The sequence below is a fragment of the Vicugna pacos genome, chromosome 11 (assembly GCF_048564905.1).
Source record: "Vicugna pacos chromosome 11, VicPac4, whole genome shotgun sequence".
In the NCBI taxonomy this organism is placed as follows: domain Eukaryota; kingdom Metazoa; phylum Chordata; class Mammalia; order Artiodactyla; family Camelidae; genus Vicugna; species Vicugna pacos.
Window position 1 is genome coordinate 66865481 of NC_132997.1, and position 23768 is coordinate 66889248.

Here is a 23768-nt window from a genome sequence, read left to right on the forward strand (position 1 = left end):
AAACTTTCTATCGTCCTATGATTGGGTCTCAGCTTTTTGATGAGCCTGTGCCTCTCAGTTTTTTTCCCCCTCCTTAGGTGGTACAGAGGAGTTAGATGGGGCTAGAGTTGAGTATTTCCCTTTCCCCAGGTAGATTAGGCTCATTTCTTGGAGGTCATTTTAGAATTCTGTCCACTATAATTTTTATTCTGTTTTTAATAGTTCTAAAAGGTAACTCGTTATCAAAAGCAAAAATGGTAATGATATATGTTTACAGCATATAGAAAAAATAAATATTACTATTGTCATATATACATATACATACATATATATGTGTGTAATACACGTACATTGTACATGTATATTTACACACACACACACATGCTAGATTGGGTGAAACCATTCCCAGTTTCAGCTGCTGTCTCACATTGGCCCACTGTACTTTCTAGTGAGTACCTGATGGCTCTTTGGGATACTCCTGTTTTCAAATCTCTCACATGCTTTGTGGTTTCCCTTTGCTTCCTTCCACAGATACTGATAATATGCAGGTCTTGAGGCTATTGGTAATTCATGGAAAATACTTTTCTACATGGTTATGCTGTGAATGTTTCCCTTGGGTTTTGGGTGTGCTATCCAGTTGCTGCATCTGTTTTTATGTGGGAACTCAGGAAAGTTCAAAAACTGCTGCAAGTGCTGCTGTCCTCCTAGACAATCCAGATGTACTAAATTTGTAGCCTAATGTGTGAGGTGGTGGCAAGAAGTCAGATGGTTAATTGTGTTTGAATAGGTTTACAGATTATATTTAAGAACTATAGCTATATTCTTTCTATAAAAGCTGAGAAAAGGCTAAGCAGTCATTTGCTGCTGTTTATAAAAGAAGCCTTTACCAGAAAATAAAAAAAGATTATAGAAAACTTGAGGGGGAAAAAAAAGGTGACTTAGCTCATAGTATTGAAAGTTGTTGTGTTTATTGTAATATATCAAGTCCACTCGCACCCAAAGACACGGTATATCAGCTATAATAGATTGTATCTCAGCCCTTTTGTGGTTCTATTCCTCATTTGGTGCCCAAATCAGTTCTTATAAAAAGCACTGAAATACATGCATTACCATTTTACTGTTCAGACTGTTCAGACTTGATTTTAACCAAGAAATTTACTGAATATTGCTTGTCCTTATTCCTTAGATAAAGAGAAAGTAACATTTGAAATTCATTCAGAAGAGCTCCAAAGAGTAATCAATACTTACTAAGGGCCAGCTGCTCAGTTTCATTCACAGAAAGCAGTGCAGTTTTGAAATGCATACCAGCTTCAGGTTCCTTAACCTGCAAGTAAATACTGGACTCTCTTTAAACTGCAAACTTACAGTTACCAGTGGGGAAAGGGGATGGGAAGGGATACGTTGGGAGTTTGAGATTTGCAGGCATTAACTACTATATATAAAATAGATAAAAAAACAAGTTTCTACTGTACAGCACAGGAAACTATTCAATACCTTGTAGTAACCTATAATGAAAAAGAATATGAAAAGGAATATACGTATGTATATGTATGACTGAAGCATTATGCTGTACACCAGAAATTGACACAACATTGTAAACTGACTGTACTTCAATTTAAAAGAGAGAGAGAACATACATTCTACTTTTTGGGAAAAAAAAAGAATAACATATATGCCTCACTTTTAGATGAATTTGCACTACTACAGTGATCCAAAATTTTGGAACTTAACTTTCAGTATAAAAAGTTCAGTTCTCTGCCACACAGAATTTCATTCATATTGTTGTTATGTTTATATTTCAAAAAGGTGAGAAAGTTGTATGCTAATTCTAAGTATAACTATTGTGTTTACAAGCTGTTATGTTAAATTATTATATGTAAAATTACGTTAAATTATTATGTATGTAAAATATGTTTATACATATTTTTTCTCTGTTTCTCTTTTAAGTTCTCAACCAGTTTCCTCTCCAGTCATCCTTCAGTTTGGTCATGCAGAGACCCTTCTTCCACTGCTTTCTCTTATGGGCTACTTCAAAGACAAGGAGCCCCTAACAGCTTATAATTACAAGGAGCAAATGCATAGGAAGTTCCGAAGTGGCCACATTGTACCCTATGCCTCAAACCTAATATTTGTGCTTTACCATTGTAAAAATGCTAAGACTCCTAAAGAAGAATTCCGAGTGCAGATGTTGTTAAATGAAAAAGTGTTACCCTTGGCTCACTCACAACAAACTGTTTCTTTATATGAAGATCTGAAGAACTACTACAAGGATATCCTTCAGAGTTGTCATACCAGTGAAGAATGTGACGTACCAAAGGTGAACACATCTGATGAGCTATGAGTAACTGGAAAACATTTTAGATTCATCAGGAATCTATAGGGAGTGATTACATGCTTAGAATAATAGATGGACAATCCCTGGCTACAGAAAGCTTTAACATTTCTTGGGTATTTCTGTCTTTTTAAAGAAAAGCGTTGTTTCTTTTTAGTCTGGACATGGATGTGTAAGAAAGGATTCTTCGCTGGAGCCACTCTCTTAAAGGAAAAAAATTTGTTCAGAGAAATAACTGGCATTGCAAACGTTTACAGAAATTAAATTCCTCCTATTTATGTAAGAAATCTCACACTGAGATGGAATATGATTTCAAAATGATACTAGAAAGTTTTGGAGTAACAAAATATTATGTCAGTTGGATGATCTATAACTTGATTGGACTAAGTCTAGGAACTTTACCAGTTGTGCTGCAGTTCCTTTCTTTTTCCCCTGGTAGCACAGTTCAAGTATTGTCTTTCTTAATCAGAAATACTGTGATTCACTCGGAGTATCACTTTGGAAGAAAGCTAACATCTCTCTAGTTGAGAATTTGAAACAATATTAAGAAACAGAGTCTGATTTAAAAGAACATCTTCACTGAAAGAAAACAAAAACACCGATCTTATTATACTTTTGTCAGTAGTATTTATAAAGTATTTGAACAATGTTTCAATAATTCCTTTTAACCTCCTAGTAAGTCTTGCAAGGCCATTCTTCATTCATTCTTATCATACCTGTTTTACATATATAACAATGGAAGGAAAAGAAGACCATTAGTAACAAGAGAGAAGAACAGAATCAAAGTTTCTTAAATCCATTGCTTAGCAATTTTTTTATTCTGTCATTTTGCTTCAATTTTTTATATTTTGCTATTATGTGAAATACATCTTTTGGTGGCTTAATTTCTTTCTTGTTCTTTCTTTAAAAAAAAAAAAGACTTCATCCTGGTGGGCTTAGTTTCACAGATATGAACCCATTTCAAAGAAATAGCTCTGAGTTCTGTCAAATGCCATGAAAATGTTTGCCATGAAAATGTTTGCCATGAAAATAAACAGAATTCTTGAGATTTTTACTACCAGGTCTTTTCTGCTCTCTGTGTTAAAATACAATCAGTAATTGATGGTAAAAGGTTAGAATTTCAAGTAGCTTTGACTAAATCACCCAAAAATCACCTGCCTCGAGGTAATCACCAGAATGAAATTCATTATTCACCATTCCATTGAATGCTTGACTCTGAAAACCTGTAGTGTTGTGGGAATTTAAATTTTTCTGTAAAAGGACCTATACTGTGCATATCTTGATTGATTGATTTAACTGCCATATTTGTTTTTCAAGACTTTTCTTGATCCTGATCATTTGTCACAAATTAATACCGTCAATTCATCAATATGTATTGAGTATTATGTACAAACACTAGACTCAGTCTATGGGCATATAAAGTTGAATGAACCTAGCTTTTCTTTCAAGGGGGTTATCTTAAAAGACCTTAAAACAAATTTACTTGGTGTCCGGAACATTAAATAATTTCTGATTCATAATCTTTTCATAGACTGTGAAAGTTTTATAGGAATTGTTTAATTTATTGTTAAATAGGACCATATAGTTATTGTTGTAGTCACTGGTATGTGAACTATTTCAGGATAGAGGATAAGTGTGGTCCATTTTTGCTAATGTTGCAGAGGTTGTGACATTATTCTGGTGCTATTGTTCTCACTTGGAAAATGCCTGAAACTGAAGAATCTCATGATAAAAGCAAAAGGTCTTATCTAGGATAGGATATATTAAAAGTTGAACATTGAAAAATAATCTTTGGCTAACAACAGTTTGTTCATAATAGATGACCAAATTATTCAGTTAAGCCAAAATTTAATCACTACGCATTCTGAGATTTGGGTCAGTAATAAATAGCCTGTGGACATTAGCCATTTTTCTGTCTATTCTACAACCTGATGTGTGCAGTGTATTGTATGTACTATTTTTATAGTCATTATCATTTTGAAGTGTCTGTTCTCCAACACATAATCATTCACTTGATACTATTTTCATGTATAATTTTAATTTTAACAATGAAAACAAAATTCAACTTGTAAAGGAAAAGGAGCTTTGTTTTTTTCAGATGAAATCAATTTTTATGATATTTTGAGTGCTTTCTTTTTGTAAACTGTAGAACTGATGCATGCCCTTGAATATATGGGGGTTACATACAACCAAACCAGAATATAAAACTGTAAATTTTTGGAATATATTTCTCTAAGATGATATTTCATGTAGCTCATTAATGACCTTTGGAATTTGAATGGTGTTCTGCCAAATGTAAGCTGAAAATAAATATTTGCATTACAATCTACTTTGCCTATCTCTAGCTCTTTTCCTGAACTTGCTCACTCAGTTCTCTCCTAACCATTCTTTTTCTCTCACTCTCTTAAGAATTTCCTTCCACTCACCTGTCAGCTCAGTCTACCCTTAAGCACCTTCACATAAGCTATTTTTTTTTAGTTGGTGTGTGTGCTTGTGTGTGAGAGGGAGAGAGAGTGTTTTTGAAAAAATTTCACAGCAAGAAAAAGGATGTCCTGTTCTTTCAGTTAAAACATTCGTAGTTTGGGCTTCATACCTGGCAACTTGGGAGGAGGTTAACTTTTAAAACTTTAACTATTTTATCATTGCTGGAGTATTATATTGTAAGATAGAAAGATTTTTAATTTTATTATTTCTAAAACTAGTCCCAATTCAACATCTTCGTGTACTATTCCCAGATTTTAAACCATTATTTAGACCCAAGCAGTTATGTTCAACTTTTGTTTGTTGTACTGAGAGCAAATAGTTGTTCGTTAGAATGATAGCCTTACAAATTGACAGATACTCTTAGTATAATGAGAATATTTCATCAGAATATTTATTTTATATTATTTCTGAAATAGCTAATATGGAAAGTTAAATTAGGATTTATAGATTTTCTCTGATTTTTTCATTAGAATTCATTCTACCAACCTTGGTTCTAATTTTCTTTTGACCAAACATTAACAATTTGGGTGCTTTTGGAAAATTTTACAATAAATATTCTCACCCTGGGGGAAAAAAATCCATTATATAAATCCATTATATAAATTATTATATATTTATATATATACATTATATACATACATACTGGTGAACTGTATCTTTGGATTCATGCAGATGAGGGAGTTCTATTTAATTGATAAGAAACATGCTTAATTGGAGATGGAAAGAACACTAATTATGCCCTAGCCATAGTTTCTCTTCCTTCGAGCAATCCTTAGTTTCTTTTTCTTATGATTTTTTTTTCTTTCCCTTACCTTCCTGAGAAGGTGAGAAGACTAGTCTTGGCGAGACAAGATAGTGTTTTTTTTTTTTCTTTCTGTTTTTGCAGTGTTGCTCCCTGAAATCTTCTGTTACTCCTTGTATTACGGAGATTAGGATAAGAGCCTGGTTTTCTAATTTGACTAACTAGATTGAGTTATGTAGTCTCCGTAATTCACCCAAGTCCTATTCGTGGTGGAAAAACGCAATTTGAGTTTCACAGTTTTTCCTGCTACTTCAGTACTAGATGACTGAATACAGTCTGAGGAGAAATTCTGATCTCCTTCGGGCAGAAGATGGAAAAAATGAGTTAGAAACAATCCCCTGTGTTTTCATTGTTGAGAGAGAAAATCCATGAAACTCCCACATAAAGATAGGGAACGGGTTTCCGTAGGGTAGTGGTTATCACGTTCACCTGATGTACAGATAGGGAGTCAGAAGTAGCTGGGATTCTACATTCACTTCAGTCTGCGAGGCCTCTGGTCTTTCTAGTCAGGAAAATGGAGTAGAGCGGCCAGCACTGTGGAGTTTTTTCAAACACTGTTGCTAGTTTTTGCCTCAGTTACGGCTGGAGGTACTTGATTTTCAAGTCTAGCTGCTATCAGCCTAGCTCTTCAGAAAAAAATAGAAGCATGGCTGGAAGACTTCTCCAACCGATGGGCCTATATGAGCTTTAAAGAACCGTTTTATTTAACAGGTCTAAAAACTGGTTACAAAGTATTTTATAAGCACTACAATAGAGTTGGGTATATGCATTTGTTAGTATTTGCCCAAACATAGATATGTAAAGCTAGTCTTAAGAGAAAAATTATAATTTTCAATACTCAGCCATAAACTTGCTGTTAACTAGGTTATCTATAAAATAAATTACGTGTGTGAAATAGTTGCTATTGGCTACGGGAAATACCTACACCTGCCAAGTCCTATATGAAAGGTACTTTACCTGTTATTACATTTAATCTTCATTATAGACTATGAAGTTGATAATATGAAACTCATTTTGCAGATAGGAAATTGAGAATGAAAGTGCTTTTTTTTTATATACTTTGAACTCTATTCAATTTTGTTACAGTTGTATCAGTGGTAAAAGTGGAATTTGGACTTAGTTCATTTGGGGCACTTTGACATACAGATTGTTTTATATAATGTAACTGATTGTAAACTACTTAAATCTCTTGACTGTGCTCACCATTGCAAAGAGAAAAAAATGCTTTTGAAGGTGCTGCCCTCTTTGTCTTCCTCTGTAGCCATTAGCTGTAATTGCTGAGGCCAAGAAGTTGTACGCTCAGCAGGAAATGGGAGGGAGACAAAAGTGTAATCAGAGCCTGGTATATGACCTTTTCCAAGAGAAATCAGTTTATTCTGTATCTCCAGGCTCAGCCAAACTACACCATGCACCTGGTAGAGAAGGCTGTCTGAGCTAACCAGGAGGGTGGGGCAGGGTAGTAATTGTATGACAAATGTCCCTTAGAATTGTATTTGTAATATTTCTAAGCATGGCACATTCAGACTTTACTGGAGATTGTAGATTATTTGAGTTCTAGAATAGTGGGAGCTATAATTATATAGTGTATTTATTTTCCCTTCCTCTGCTTCATTCAGTGAAGCAGCTACTTAGGTCTCTCCTCATAGCCTCACTCCCGTGACACACTCCTGGAGTCCATAAACCCAAGTGCGCTGAGCACATAGCAGTGGCTGCCCGCAGATGCTTTACCAGCTATCCATGGTGAGGAATTCTAGGGGATGAAAAACACAAGACTTTGCTGCAAGTTGCGTCTTTTACTTCATGTCAATGATTTCTTCCTTACTCCATCATGTAAACTGAGTGTGCCACTTTGACACAATGTGTATTACAGCAAACACCACATGACCAATTGTTTTATATCAGTAGAATCTTGTTATATACACCCATTGCCAGGAAACATTTCCCAGTCGGAGGACCTGAAGATAAAACTTGATCTCTGTTTGACTGTTAGCCATCTTGGGCCCTTACTGTTTCTCCTTCCATTGACCCTACCCAGGACTGTACTGTGCAGTGAACCACTTCTCTGCCATCACAAGGCTTTGTAGTTAATAGATGTTTAATAATCATTAGGACCAGGTGGCCTCTATGCCCTGTTTGTCCCCAAACAATGATGAAGACCTTCACTGAAATATTCCCAGTGTCCAGGATACTGGTTACCCATTCGTGAATTTTGACTTATGAGTGCTCATCCTGTTATCAAGCCCCCAACCCCATACTCTAGGATAACTATAAAATTATCCTAATGGCCCCTCCATGGTGCAGAGTACAACTGTGAATGCTTCTGGATAGTTGTCCACCTGATCCTGATCCCACCCTATAAGTTACCGCATAAAAAATGGATCAGTTGACTATATGGAGCTGCCTGCCTGGTTTTTGGTTTCAAGATGCCTTCTCAGTTTGGTAGGGATTTTGCGTTCCCTCCATTTCCCAACAATTGGCAAGCCAGGCAGGAAACCATAAATAACACAGGAATGGGCAAAGTCACCATGCTGGAGGAAAGCCTGTTGTCGATGGGGGAAACCCCAGGTTGGCCAACCACTTCCATGGAGGGTGACTTGGCTAGGTTATGGAACTTAGGGCATTGCGTGAGTACAGGGACACCTGGATAAGGCCAAAGGGCTAGTGAGAAGTATTGACGGAAGCAAGCAGTGGGAAAAAGTAAGCAAGCTATCTCGGCTGTTGTGTGGACTTTGTTATGTGCTGTAAGGACTAGCACAGAAAAGAAATTATAGCTCAGTGAGAAACTAAAGGAGACTAAAGAGGCATTGGTGTTAGAGAGGGATGTCTGGACTGCATGGTCTGCCCCTTCAGATGTTTTATCAAAATACAACAGGAAGAACACATTGAAGTGATTGCATGTAAGATGGCTAAAATGCAGGGCCATTTGAATTTAGGCTGCCCCATTCAAAGGTGAGGACTATTATTTCATGGGAGAACTGGGACCCCAAGAGGTGGGATCCCTGAAACAATGATTCATCAGAAGACTAGGACATAATTATAGAGGAAGAGCACCTGCAAGCATGGCCTCTGATCCAGACTAAAACACAGGCCACCAGGGAACTGGGAAATAATAGAGATGAGATCTCTACGAGCCAAAAACAACGGAGTGCGAATAGTCCTCCGCTGAATTAGTAGAATTAACCGGGAGGTTTTAACAAAAGACTAGAGGAGTTGCAGCATTGGTGCTCTGATTATGGGATACTGGGAGGGGTGGTATTATGTTAAATGGGTCAGAAATGTCTAAAATGGCCTCAGCTACAGCACAGTCTGCCCTCCAGCCATGTTTGTATGCAGTTGGGGTGGGAGAACACTGAGGGCACCTAGCCAAGTTGAGTGAATGGATATGTGCAGATATATGCATGGCTTACATGAAGGGGAGGTGCTGTCCCTACCCTTAAGACAGGCGCCTGTGGAAGTTACAAGAAGTAATGAGGGAATTAGCAATGAAGCATGCTATCTCTGCTCCTCACCACCGAGGGTCTGATGAAGAGTGGCAGCAGGCATGAAGAGTCGTATCCTGCAGTCCGCTCCAGGAGCTTGGTATGGGACCTTAGTTTCGGTTTTGGCTCCAGTGGTTAATCAACCCATTCAGACCTTGGCGACCATGATAGTTGATCTAAGTGACACTGGAAAGATCTGACATGCGGGAAATAGATGGTAAATAAAACCTTGAGAAAAAAACAAAAAGTGAGGAAACTAAAGAAAGGGGCCCAGTTAGAATTACTTTAAACTCTCGGATAAATTGCCTATCTCCTCATCACTTATTTCTTCTAGGATTTTATCTTGTGCCTTGGCCTGGGAGATTGTCCTCTGCTGCCTCGTATTGTCTATCTATTCTATTTGTATTTTTAGGTAGGTTAGTTACGTTTTTTGACCTTGGAGAAGTGGCCCTCTGTAGGAGACGTCCTATGTATCCCAGCAGCACACTCCTCTCTTGTCACCCAAGGGCCAGGGTGCAGCTGGTGCCAGTGTAGAATCTGGCCTGTGTTTGTGGATTCCTTCCATAGGCTTTCAGATTGTTGTTTTCTTATGTCTGGTGTCTGCACCCTGGTGGATGAGGCTGGACTAGAGGCTTATGCAAGTTTCCTGGCAGGAAGAGCTGTTGCCTGCCCACTGCTGGGTGAAGCTTGGTCTTGAACCTCTGATAGGTAGGGCCATTGGACCACATCTAGAGGCATTTGTGACTCAGGAGATCTGCTGATGGGTGGGGCTGTGTTCCCACCCAGTATGTTTGGCCTAAGGCTTCCAAGCCCTTAAGCCTACAGGCTGTTGGGTGGGGCTAGGTCTTGGTGCTAATGACCCCATCAAGATGTCTTGAACAATCAGGATTGTAGATGAACACTTCTGGAATGTCTGCCACCAGCTTTTATGTCCCCTGGGTGAGCTACAGCTGTCCCCTGCCTCCTCAGGAGATCCTCCAAAACCAGCAGGCAGGTCTGGCCCAGGTTCCTGTGAAATCACTACCTCTGCCCTTGGACCTGGCACATGTGAGATTCTGTGTACGCTTCCCAAGAGAATGAAGTCTCTGTTTCCCTGAGTCCTGTGGGTCTCCTGGAGTTAAGCCCCACTGACCTTCAAAACCAGCTGTCCTGGGGTCTCCTCCTCCTCTCAATGCCCGAACCCCAGGCTGGGGAGCCTGACATGAGGCTCAGAACTCTCACTCCTGTGGGAGGGCCTCTGTGACTTAGTCTTTGGCTTATGAGTCATCCACCTGGGGGGGTATGGGACCCAGTTGTATCAAGAGCACACCCCTCCTGCCATCCTGCTGAGGCTCCCTCTTTATGTTTCCAATAGATCTTTTTTGCCAGGTTCCAGTTTTTTTTTTTTTTTCCAATGGTTGTTTAGCAGTCAGTGTGGTTTTGTTGTAGTCGCAAGGAGAGGTGAGCTCGTGGTCCTACTGCTCCGCCATCCTGCATAACCTCTTTTGTGAAGTGCCTGTTGTAGTCTTTTGCCCATTTTTGTATTGGATTACCTGCCTTTTCTTGTATTGATTTGTGGGCACTGATAGCTTTTAGATTTTTCTCCATACCCTTGATATTCTGAAACTTAATTGTGGGATTGTCTTTGTTTAGCATTAGAAGATAGACCTGAAAACTTAACGTCTTTTTCCAGATCTGGAAACTTCTCCATTTTTTTTTTCTTTAAATATTATTTCTCTGCAGTTTTCTCCATTCTTCTCTTCTGGAACTCTGGTTAGATGTATGTTGGATCCCTTCAATCTATTCTCCTATAAACTTATCCTCCAGGCCTCTACATTTTTTAAATTTTATCTCTCAATGCTGTTTTCTGAATAATTTCCTTTCTATTGTGGTCCAATGTACAGTTCATCCAGTCTGGTGAGATTGGTTTTTGTCTTGTTTTTTTAGTTTTATTACTACTTTTTAAAAACATTGTGACTACTTAAAAATAATTTCCAAAACTTCTAATTGGTCCTTTTTCATATTCACCTATTTTATTTCTGTCTTTTTGTTTTATCTTTTGTTGTTCTTTTAAAATGAAAGTTAATCTTCAGTTTATCCTTTTGACCATTCTAAGCATTTGTTTGAAAGTTTTTGTCATCCTGTAACATAAAATTAATTGTATCTGGAATGGATTTGTGTTCTCGTTGATTTTATTGATTTTTTTTTCCTTAGCTTTGAATTTCTTTTGAAATATCTTTGGCACACTTTTTTGGCATAGAAGTTGTGTTTATTTATGTCTTTTTCTCCTTTCCTCTTTCTCCTCTTTCCAGTTTTTATGTCCTCACCTCTACCTGTCTAGTGGTTTTACAGTTGCTGCATCCTAGATGCCCAGTCCAAACCACGTCTCATAATGATATATGGGGGAGCTCCTGTATTACCAAGCCATTCCTAGTCTTAAGCATTGTCCTCCTGGTTCTTGAAACCCATGGCTCTCTGCTCCCAGGCCTGCCAAGGCCTACTGCTTCCTCTTAGCCTATGTCTCCTGGAAGTAGGTGTGCAGTGGTTTTTTTTTAATCCTTTGAAATCCCTGGTTTCAAGCAGTAAATCATTAATTTCCCATCTGATTTGGAATATTTTTAGTCTCCATTAAACTTCAGAAGTTACAGGCCCAGCCACCTTTGCCTACTTCCTGGCCATCAGCCCCTCTCACTGCTCCACATTACTCTTCTGTTTCTGGTTCATGGAATATGTAGTCTGTTTTTGAGACCCCTCATATCTTTCCTTTATTTTGATTTTTATACTTTACTTATTACTATTTGAGTAGAAGAAATATATCAAAGTGTGGACCTACTGATTCATCTTAACCAGAAATCCAGTTATATATGTATTTTTAATGTTGGTAACTACTTCCAAATTTGAGGACAATTATTGAACATCTTTGAACCTCAATTTATTTATCTGTGAAACAAGGCTATTGGACCAAGGTCCTTAAAGTCCATTGTAATTCTAAATTCTGTAGTTTATGTAACCTACAACCTTTGATTGTATTCATGTTCACTCAGCTAATTTATAGTGGAGATTTAAAACCCCTGTTTTCTCCTTTCTGACTCAAGAGCCGTTTCTGCAGTACCTCATAGTTTCTAACTAGAAAGTTGGGGATTTCTCCAGTTTTTCTTCCAGTCAGAGCTGACTCTTATGCCACTTTCTGGAATTCCAAACAGAAGATTTGATAAGATTTCAAAAGTAGAACCTTTATGATACAAAAGTTGATTCTCATGCAAAGAGCAAAGGGCAGCCATTGAGAAAGAAGCTTTTTTGCATAGTTATTGCAGTCTCAGAAAACTGGGAAGAGTCATCAGTGTAAGCTACATGCCTGATGCAGAGCTGGAAGGGGATGGTTCTTTGATATTAAAAACAATTACAATTACTGCATCATCAAGGAAGTAGGGCCTGGCAACAAAACAAAACAAAACAAAAAAACAAAATCCCCCACACCTCTTACTTTTTATTTACTAACTAAACCAACTAAAAAGATGGTTTTTTAAAGCCATAAAACTTTAAAAAGTGATTTAAAGCTCAGTCACTTTAAACTTACAGAAAACTGGTAACGTTTTTTTTTTTTTCAGTCAGTTAAAGAAATTCAGACTGCTGTTCTGATACACTAACAGCTCGTTTATAGAGGAGCTTACACCACCAGTCCACAGATAAGGCCCTATGGTGTTTGAGAACAAAACAGAGGCACTAAAGTCCAGCCCTGGGATCTAGTGCAACTAACTAGCTATGTGACTTGAAGATAGTGACATACCTTCGTCACATCTCACATCTTCACATCTCTTTTTATTCTTATCTGGAAAATGAAGAGAGTTCTGGAGAGACTATGTTAGTGATAAAACAAGCAAGAAAACATTTGTGTCATGAAGTCTGGAATTTTTTTCTTTTTCTTTTTTCCTCTTTGAATTCTATCCTTTGTCATTTTGTTTGTTTTGTTTTTGTTTTTAATTTAATTTAATTTATTTTATTAATGGAGGTACTGGGATTGAACCCAGGACCGCATAAATGGTAAGCACGCACTCTACCACTGAGCTATATATACCCTCTCTGCACCAGGTATGTGGATGTTTTTTATAAATTTAATACGCTGATTCTGCTGCTCAAGGTTTTGGCCAAAGTAAATTTGAAATACATATTCTATATACAGAAAATTAGATAATACAACTTTTGCAAGTATTTCAGTATATAAAAGCTTTAGATACCATCTTTAAAAATGCTCAATCACTTTATAAATGCATCAGGGTAAGGAGGAAAGCTATTAGCATGCAGGGAAGCAGTTAAGTTCTGAGGAAGAAGAGGGCAGGTTTGAGGTTCATGGGGCCTAGGGCTTGAACCCTCTTTGTGGTTGTCTTTGACTTCTAAACTGGGATGGGTGTTTCAGCACCTGGAAAAAGCACCCAGTGCATCATAGAGGCTCAATAAAATAAATATTGAATGAATTGAACAAGTTAAAGTTCTGAACCAGGTGTGGTGGCTGCTCTTGACTGAGCCATCTGACTGTCTCTCCCTCTGATGGGCTTATCTAGGCCAGGAGCCCTGGAGCTCATTCTCACCTGCTGAGACAGCCTGGACCAGGTAAGGCTAGGTGAGGGATGTGGGATCTCTAATGTGTTGCTTCTTTGCTGACTTGCTGGTTCTTCCTGCACCCCCCCCCTGTTTTAGCAGTCAGATCCAGAGAAGCCTGGGTGAGGGCTTGGGGAGGGAAGGACCATAGGGACTCCTTTGCTGTTAGGCCCAAGGCCTGCCTCTAGCCACGTGAAAGGGTCTTCCACCAGGGCCAGCTCAGCTTACGACAGTCTGCATGGGGGTTTAGCCAGAGTCTCATAAACATTTTCATGGCCTGTCTTTTGTAGTTTTGTTTTTTTTCCCTCCAGAACCTAAGGAAGAGGGACAAGGGGATAGAGAGAGGCATTTGAGTCCCTGCCATCCTCGCCTCAATTTGTAATCTCTGCTTCTTTTTAACATAACCTACGTTATTTATGGAAATCTGTCTAGAGGAAGCTGTGTTCAGAAGCTGGGACATCATCCATCTGTATGCCAGCATACTGTTCCATTGATTTCAGTCATTCTGACAGAGAAGAAAGAATAGTGAGAAGAGCTAACAGACTGTGCCCTTACTATGCTAGGCTTTGGACTAAATCACCTGTAGTCTCACTGATCCTCACAATACCCCATGAGGTAGATACTGTTATCATTTCTATTTTATAGATGAGAAAAATGAGGCTGAGTGAAGTACCTGGTCTAAGGTCAGGAAGCGTTAGTTCTGGGAGACAAATTCCAGCATTCTGACTCTGCAGCCAGTGTTCTTAGCCATTCTGCGTGTCCCCCTCCTCCCCTCCACGCAGACTGAGGAACAGCCAACAGTGTGCTTACCCCAGCCCAGCTCAGAAAGAGTTCACTTCTGAGGGTGGAAGGAAGTTTTTCTGTTTCCCAAGATGCTACACTACCCACACTGCATGGTTGGTGTTTGGGATTTCACCATTAGACAGACTTCCTTTTGACTTAAAGCTCTGTCCAGTACACTAAGTAACACACCAGATTGCATCAGTCTTCCTCAGCATAAAAGAATAAATTAGATGTCTTCCTGAGTAAATTGTTTATATCTTTGTGCTGCCGCCAAATAAGAGTTGCCATTCGGGTCTAGTGATCATATGTCTTATTAGAATTTATCTAAATTTGAGTTTGTCCATCATTCCTAAAACATTTATTGACTAATATAATTGTGTCATTATTGACTAGCTACCTTTTATAGCATTTACATATCATTTTGGAAAGGGCATCGACCCATAATTTTTCCTTACCTGGAATATTTCAGCAAAAGAGCTAAACACCCTAGATGTGGTGGGATGAATCAGAGCCAGAGGAAATGGGTGTATTTCTGTTCTCAATGAAATGATGCTTTGTTGGCACTAAAACTTAGTTTCAGTTCATGATGATGAGCAGTTCAGCCAAGGGACAAGAGTACTGTATTTCTTTTCAGTAATCTAATTAAGTGTCTTTGGAAATCGCTAAGTCTGTCCACAAAGGAGGAATGACATAAAGAAGCCCTGTGTTCACCAGAATTATAATTCATTTTTAAATGAATTTTTAAAGCCTCTAGAGTACATTCAAGGAAATATTTTAAGGAATAACATTCTTATATGCCAAGCACATGTATCTTTGGCATAGAAAATGACTTCATTTTTCACACAAAATTGACTTTTGGAGTGACTGAATTGAACTTTGCTGAGCTAAGTATGTGAGGCACAACTTTGCCTCACATCTCCCTAGGCCTCTCCAAATATTTATGAATGTTAACTAAAGTGATTCATTCTCAGATGTTCTATTCAAGATAATTGTGCAACAGTACAATTTAAAAGAGTGTCAAAAGTCACAGCAAAAAAAGCTCATTAAAATAATGTAATTGGCAGGGTTATTCCCAAGTTAAAGAGTAATGGATTATGGTTTTCTTGTCCGTATCTAGTTAGGTTGGTTTCTGGTTTTTCATTTGCTGATGACATTTTTCAAAGATGAGCAGGAGAACCATTGCCTTCCAGTCAGTAATCCCATACATGTTTTAGCAGAGTTTATGTAAATTAGATGCCCAAAATTTGGGCTTCAACTTGAACTCAAGCATCTATGGAGGATTTACTGAGTTTCCACTTTCATGCTTGATACTGGGAAAATGACATGTTGCTGGTCTCAGGAAATTCATGGCCTTCTGAGGGAGACAGACTCTTAGGAAGATCATTATAATACACTGTGCAAGTGCTGAGAAGAGGCACAGAATGATCATCTCTTCCTGGGATGGTCAGAGAAGCTTCCTCAATCAGGTAGCCTCTGAGCTGAGCTGTGAAGGCCAAGTAGCACTCACATGGTGAGGGGGGCAGACGATGCCTGATCTCACCATGGTGAGGAGCCGTGTTTCGGGAACTGGAAAAGCATGTCCATTAATCTTACAACTATGACACTCTCATACTCTTGACTGAGCTCTCGACATAACAGTTGTAACAATGATTGGTTTTCTTGAGAGGTGTGAAGACAGGGCCTTTGCGTTTGTACACACATAGCTTTGAATTCTGACTCCCGTGGTCCAGCTATAATCTTGAGGGTATTATTGTCTCTCTTTCTGAGCCTCAGTTTCCTTATTTGTAAAATAGCATAATACTTACATTGTGTGTTTTCTAAGGTGTTATGAGAGACAGAATCGGTAAAGACGTGTAACAAGTAGGATTGCCAGCTTTGGCATTTAAAAATACAGGACGCCCAGTTAAATTAGAATTTCATAAAACAACAAGTAATTTTTTATATAACTGTATATTGCAAATATTGCCTGGGGCACACTAAATAATTATATGTTGTTTATCTGAAATTCAAACTTAACTGGGCATCCTGTATTATTTATCTAATAATAAACTCTAATAAATAAGTGAACTGTAACTCAATAAGTTATTGGCATAGCAGGTGTTTTTTATGCTGAGAAGCACTGACTTGGAGGAAACAAGTTTTTAAATAAAACTGTAGACTGTACATAGTATCTGGATGTGGATGTACATATGTGGGGCGGATGGTGAGGGAATAGTGGGGATGGTGGAGGGTTTTAGTTAATGTTAGGAATTCAAAAGCTTCAAATATGGTCTCTCAAGAAAATAAATTTTTAAGTTGGTTAACAACAACAAAATCAACATATTTGTAAGAACCATTTATCTACAGGCCATGCTGACAGGATCTGAGCTTTGGCAATTTACAACTTTAAACTTTTCAGCAGACTGAACTGATAGAAATGTTCACCTTTTTTCAAGGCATAAAGATAGCTTTGGGGCCCTTAATGTGTCAGACTCTTCATTTATTCTCTTTTCTCTTCTAATAGCACTGTCAGTTCTCAGAGTCCTTGGCTTCTGGGTGGATGGTGTACATTGGACCAACTAAAAGGTCACTGAGTCTAGCACTTTACAGAACACTTAGTTTATGCCAGGAAATGTGAGGAGGGATTCAAAAAAGGATAAGTCCCCTGCCTACCAAGAATTTATAATCTGTTTGCATCTGGAAAAGAAAAGATAGAAAAATACTGAATTGCATCACCTCCTGTCATGTGTTCTGTGAAGGCCAAGTGGGCTTTGCCAGTGTATCCTCAGAGCTGAGAATGGTGCCTGACAAACATTAGAGGCCCCATACACATTTGGTGAATAAATGAATCAGTGTGGGCTAGATCCACTTAGGAAGGTTTAATGGAGTAGTTGAGTGAGAAATGGGCCTTGAAGGAAGAAGATAATAGCGGCTGTCATTTACGATGAACCAGGCACCGAGTGAAGTACTTTATGTAAATTCTGCTCAGATGTTTCCAATAGCCCTTAAAAGTTTAGGTCTACATGGCCCTAAAGCCCATTTTCCTTCTGCAAATCAGCTTGAACATAGGTACCTCCTCAGGAGACCTTCCCTGACCAGGCTCTCCAAAAGCATTCCTTCCTAATTACTCTCCATCTTGGCCCCTGTTTTTTTCAGAGCACTGGTGACAACTATGTGAATCTATTCCATATTTCTGATACATCTCTAAGGACAGGGGCTGTGTCTGTTTTATCACCACTATGTTCCTAGCACCCACCATCCAATTCATTCCTTGGCACTTGGTAGACAGCCAATAAATTTAATGAACAAGTACATTTATCTTCATAGAATCATCTCCTCAGCTTAAAAAAACAGCAACCTAAAAACAACAACAAAAACACATAGCTAACATGGACTTCAGAGTCTCCAGGTCCGAGTATCCAGTGGCAGGCCAAGACATCTTTTTCTTTTTCAAAACATCTTCTGTATGGTGAATCTGATGCACAGCTGAAGGTGAGAATTCAGTGAGGGCATGCTACTGTAAGGAAACTACGTGGATCCATGTTAAAATTTGCTGGATAAAATTCCCTCCATGCAAGCTTTCAAATAAAGCCTTATGGAACTTTCTCTACTCTAAGAAACACATTGGCCATTACCTTTGGCTCAGTGTAAACTTGTTTCATACCTAATCACACCCATCCTGTTCTCCCCAACTTTAAAAGTGAGAAAATACCAACATGAGGAATAAATACATTTAAATTAAAATGTTTTTTCCATGACTCTTAAACATGAAGAGACGGTCAGCCTCATTCAAAATAAGAGTTATGGAGACTATAACTATACTGATATTACTTCTGTCAGATGGCAAAAATGCAAAAGTTTGGCAACATATTTTATTGGCAGGGCTAACCCAGAGAGAGAAGTTTGTCAGCATCTGCAGTGTTATATATGCATATATTCTTTGTCCCAGTCTCATTTCCAGGAATCTATCCCAAAGGTACACTGGCAAATATAATGACATACACTCAGGATTTTCATTACATCATTATTTATAATAGCAAAAGAAGTAAACACAAATGTCTATCAGTAGAGGGTTTGTTGAATAAACTATAGTACTTACATATGATGCTCTTTGCAGCCATAAAAAAAATGGGAAAGCTATTTACGTACTGATATAGAAAAATCTCCAGGGTATTTTTTTTAAGTGACAAAAGCAAAGTGGAGTACAGTTTTTATAGTATGATACTTTTTGTGTAAAACAAAGAGGGAAATATAAATATCCATAAGCATTTGTGTTTTTTAAAATTATGAAATGATAAATCAAGAACTAATTAAAATAATTAGCTATAAGGAAGGGAAACTAGACTTTTCTAAATGTACTTCATTTAAAATTTTATTTGTGACTAGGTAAATGTAGTAATTAAAAAACAAAATTAAGTCAAAAAGGATAAATACACGAGCTCTAAATTTAAAAAAATACACAGAAAAAAATTTAATTATCATGTTTACATTGAGTGACATGTTTACATTGAGAAGAATTATTTTACATAAATTTTCACAACATTTCATAATAATTTCACAGTATTTTGGGAAATAGTCTAAGGGCAAAAAGAACTTTAACGAAACTTAAATTATATTCAGTAGTCTTATTGTTAGTGATTATACTGGTTTTTAAGTTTTCAATAAATACTACTATTTATCTATATAATTTGGGGAATTGAATTTTTTTCACCTAAGAGAGCTGCAAATATACAATTCAATATATTAAGTAAAACCTTGACAATCCTAAATTTGAATTGAATTTCTAATTAGGAGCTTGTGATTTACTTTTCTCTCTCTAAAACAGACATATGTAATAGCTGTGTCCACTGAGGCCTGAGAACAATGACAACCAAGTAGAAGAGACCAGGCTGTGTTCTCCAAGTGCCATTTCCCAGTAGAAGGGACCAGGGCCATTGGAAGAATGGCTGATTCCTAGTCTGAGGCAGGAATGGACAAGATAAGACTGGCATATTTTTTGTGCCAAAGCAAGGAAGTGCTCAGAGACCAATGAGTCATGTCAGAAGGACTGGAGCCAACCTACAGGGGCTTTTAGCTGGCAGTAAATGAGACAATTTGAGTATCAAAAAGAATAACTAATCAATTAAAACACATTGAATAGAGAAAATCTGAGTTCATAATGACACTTAGAAAAATTCAGAAACTGAAACAAACATTCACTATTGAAGGCAGTTAGCACACTAAAACCATACTTTGAAAAGTGGTCATTAGAAAGAAATAATTAAACATTTACGTTGCCTTGAATAAACTGAAGTGTTATTAGCAGAGTTGCCACACAAGCCTGCATCTGCCCATTTTTGGAACTCTTTTACACACAAGAAAAACTGTTGTGTGTTTAGCTCGCTTTGTTGGGGTTTCTGCTATGTACAACCACACTTGAAACTCTACATTTTCTTGACTAATGAGGTTGCTTTCTTCCCAAATAGCAAGAACTCTGTCAATCTTTGCTCACTGTACAGTTCATTGAAATAATAATGATAGGTCAGGAATGCATAGTTTCAGCTCAGAAGAGGATCTGGAGAAACTCTTGGTTTACAATGATAAAACAAATACAATGTCCATGGCAGCCTTTCCATGCTGAGTGTATCCAGAGGAGAAATAAAAACTATTTTTGAGATGATGGGGAGGTGAAGAGAAAAATAGTAGCAAGAATTTTGTGAAATAGTGACTCTTGTGTAAAAATAGATGAGAGACCACACTCTAGTAGCCATGCTTTGAAAGAACGTAGGGTATCAACTTCAGATTCCACTGTTACTTAATCAGAGGTGCTCTGGGCCAAGCCTCGAGGTAGAGGATTTTATATATTTTATCTGATTTAATGACCACTGATTTTATCTCAGTTCTCTATTTTAGCCATGTGATTCCCCTTCCTTCATCAGCCTCCTATCAATTATAAATGAATGTTGACCTTTACTGTTTATCACTGCTTTTCTCTGGAGGTGCTAGTGAATAGTTAAAGTGGCCACATGTGGCCTTGAGAAGCTGGAGAGAGCAGGAGAACAGACCCCCTAGAGCCCCCAGAAGGGACTGCAGCCCTGGTGACACCTTGATTTATCCCAGTGAGACTAATTTCAGACTTCCAGCCTCCAGAACTGTAAGATAATAAATTTGAATTGTTTTAAGCCACCAAATTTGCGCCAAGTTGTTGTAGCAGCAGTAACAAACTATTATACCTATTTATGTCCACAAATTGAAAACAAAAGTCACTACAGATAATCTAGCAGATTGAGTGCCTTCAAGGTATGATGACAGTGGCGTTCAGAGCAGTCTGTTGGTGGCCTGGTGTTTACTGAACCTGAAGTGTCGGGAAGATGTAATGGTGCACTAGCGGCCAGCAGCATTGCTGAAAGGTCATTCATTCTTGTGGGGCACAGAGGTCAAGGGAGTCTAAGAAGTTATTAGAGATATCAGGTGTAACTAGAGTCCTCGACCCAGGACCTGCTTGACAAGGAATTACTGTAACAGCTCTCACTTTGATATCTTTGTTCTTTCTACAACCCTCCTTCACATCTATGACGTTAATCTCTACAGAAGAGGTAAAGGATACATTTCATTTTATGCCTACGGTTTTTCCTTTGTAAGTCAGATGTTTCTTCTGTATGTAGGACACTTCAAAAATTTTTTGAACCAAAAATGCTAATAGGATATGTCTAGTTGTTCATTTTTTAAAAAAAATTTTCATGTATAGGTATGTGATGGGCTCTTGAATTCTAAGCACTTTTTCATATGGTACATCTTCATATCAGCAAAGTTTTCTCCTATTGTCAATTTATTGCTATGTTTATTCTGGCTTGTGTTTCAGGAATAATGATTATCTTTTTCTCCCTACATGTTTATCACATTTTAACCTCTTAGTTTCTTCCTTTTATTTTTTTTCCTTAAGTAAACTACTCCACTCCCTGCACCATACATACCTTCCTCTCAGAAACACTGTCCCAAGTATACTGAGACCCACAGAATTAAGATAATAGATATTCAGGGGCTAACACTGCTGATGGGTCCTTCTGAAGGGAGCAGCACAACATTCACATTTGTGTGTGGTCAGGAAAACTAATGCCAGAGGTTTAATAGTTACTTAATTATTGATTAATAGCTGATTAATACAAAATCAAGGAGGTGGGAGATCACACTGAGAAGGAATTCTGAATTTCCAGCCTAGATATTTTAGGTAGAAAACAGACGAAAACAATGAATAAACAAACTAATGAAAAACAAACTATGCAGGAAAAAAATAAGTTATCTTTCTGTTTTTTCTTAGGCTTCCTTCTTCTCAAGCTACTCCTCCAAATCACCACTTCAGTTTTCTTTCCTGTCAATATGTTACTACTTCTGTGATCATACTTAAAACTTTTTTACAGTAGTCCTATCATCTCATACTACTCTTGATTTCTGATTCCATCTCAACTAGCTCCTTTTTTATCTGTTTGTTGTGTTATCTACAGTTCATCTTTTATTTCATAACATCTACATTTTCCTAGGTCCTACTGAGAGTTTTCTAAAATGAATTAGGTTTCCTGTAGACGTATTTTCCAAACACGTTATTCTGAAAACCTTCAGGGCCAAATTTTCTCTCAGGTCATTTACGTTGTATGTTTCATAGGGTTCCCCTACCACTTTTAAAATATTGATTATCCTTGAAAAAGACCTGTAGGGGGGTGGATATAGCTCAGTGGTAGAGCACATGCTTTGCATGCATGAGGTCCTGAGTTCAATCCCCAGTACCTCCATTAAAAATTAAAAAAAAATTTTTTTAAAGAAAGAAGGAACTGTATTCAACTCTGGTGAATGCCTGTAATCACGCAGAAATGGTCAGTGCTAGAATCCTCTGCATCTTAGACTGGAGGACTGAATGGGCAAAACACCTCGCCCATCTTTCTGTTAGCTTGCAGATTTCTTTTTGTTCTGAATCTGTTCGTTCTAAGGGATAGATCCTTTGACCCTTAGAAGATAGGGCTTCGGATCTTCAAAACTGATTCCCACCCCCCACAGGGGAGAATCATCTCTAGCGATCTGTAGTCCTGCCCATACTCACTCTCCTACCTCTCCCCACTTAGAGCCCCTCTGCTGTGTTCCCAGGCTTCTCATTCCAGGCTTTGCTACATACACGTTCTTCCTGACAGCCGGAGGATGGCTGGGCAGCATTTCTAGTTTGTAATGCCGCTGTAAGTTTCTCATCTCCTCTCTTTGGGTTCATGCGTATTTTAATAGGAAGTAATGGAAGAATAATCAGTGTTGCTTGGTTTCTGCTCTCTGGGAGCGTTGGTTGAGACTCTTCTGCTGGGCTTTCGTAAACTTTCCCCACTTTCTACTTTGCCTGTACTCCCAAATAGGAATCCTGTGCTTCAACTCCCCTGGTTTCTTCCCCTTCTCTCGAAACACCACCCTCATTCCATAGCTACCCTCGTCATAGTAGTTTCACAAGGTGGGCTCCTGCAAAGCTGACTCCAAGATGGAGATTAGGGTGCAGGGGTTATTAACAGAGCTTGAGATCGACACCTGTGGAAGAGACACAGGGAAGCAACATTAAGCAGAAGTTGCACTAAGATGCACTCCCAATGAAGACTTCAGGAGCTCTGGAGCTGGGATGGCCTTTTAGATGTCCCATGTTGGGGCAAGAGGGGCAGGATTTTATATCCTCCGATGATGCTTCTTCAGCTGTGGGCTGCCCTCAGAGGAGACATGACCTTGGGTGAGGCAGTTTAAATAGGGTTGAAAGCTGAAGACATCTTCCAAAGCAGCACTGCCAGCATCTGAGGGAATAAATCCTTCATTCCTTAAAGGGAATCTAGGAAGGGTAGCACAGTGTCTAACTCGGGCAGTCATGGGATAAGACAGCCCAGTACTTGGCCTCTTGAGCCTCAAAGAACTGAACTGAAGTGACACAGAGTGCCATCTTCATTGCATTGATTAAGGTAAAGGGCAAGATTGTAAACTTTTTGCAGTCAGTGAGAGTGAGATAGTACCTGGGTGGCCTTAGATTAGAGCCAGGATTGTTTAGAGTACTTTAAGCTGAAAACATTTTTTAAAAAATTTTGAGGTACAACTGATATATAACATTATATTAGTTTCAGGCGTACAAAATATGATTCCATATTTGTATATATTGCAAAATGCTCACTACAGTCCAGTTAACATCCATTACCTTACATAGTTACAGAAAAAGTTTTTTCTTGCAGTGAGAAGATCTATTCTCATAGCAACTTTCAAATATGCAACACAGTATTAACTATATTTGTATTATTATAACTGTATATTTATATTATTAACTAAAGACATTTTTAATGACAATTGGTGAAAAAACTACGTAATAGTATTA

The 23768-nt window shown here is 38.1% G+C and overlaps 1 protein-coding gene and 1 non-coding gene across 4 annotated transcripts in view; both read left to right on the forward strand.

The window, feature by feature from the left end:
• The window catches only part of MINPP1 (multiple inositol-polyphosphate phosphatase 1), a 38182-nt gene extending 33542 nt beyond the window's left edge, over positions 1-4640 (forward strand). For 2 of the 3 annotated variants that reach the window (XM_072971545.1, XM_006206639.4), the window contains exon 5: positions 1927-4640. In XM_072971545.1, coding sequence (XP_072827646.1) covers positions 1927-2320 — 394 coding nt within the window. In that variant the 3' untranslated portion in view covers positions 2321-4640. The remainder of the gene's footprint in view (positions 1-1926) is intronic. The other variant, XM_072971546.1, reaches the window with a different exon arrangement.
• Positions 4641-22106: 17466 nt separating this feature from the next.
• Positions 22107-22179, forward strand: TRNAA-UGC (transfer RNA alanine (anticodon UGC)). The gene has a single exon. It is a non-coding gene; the product is annotated as a tRNA-Ala (tRNA).
• The last annotated feature ends 1589 nt before the right edge of the window (positions 22180-23768 follow it).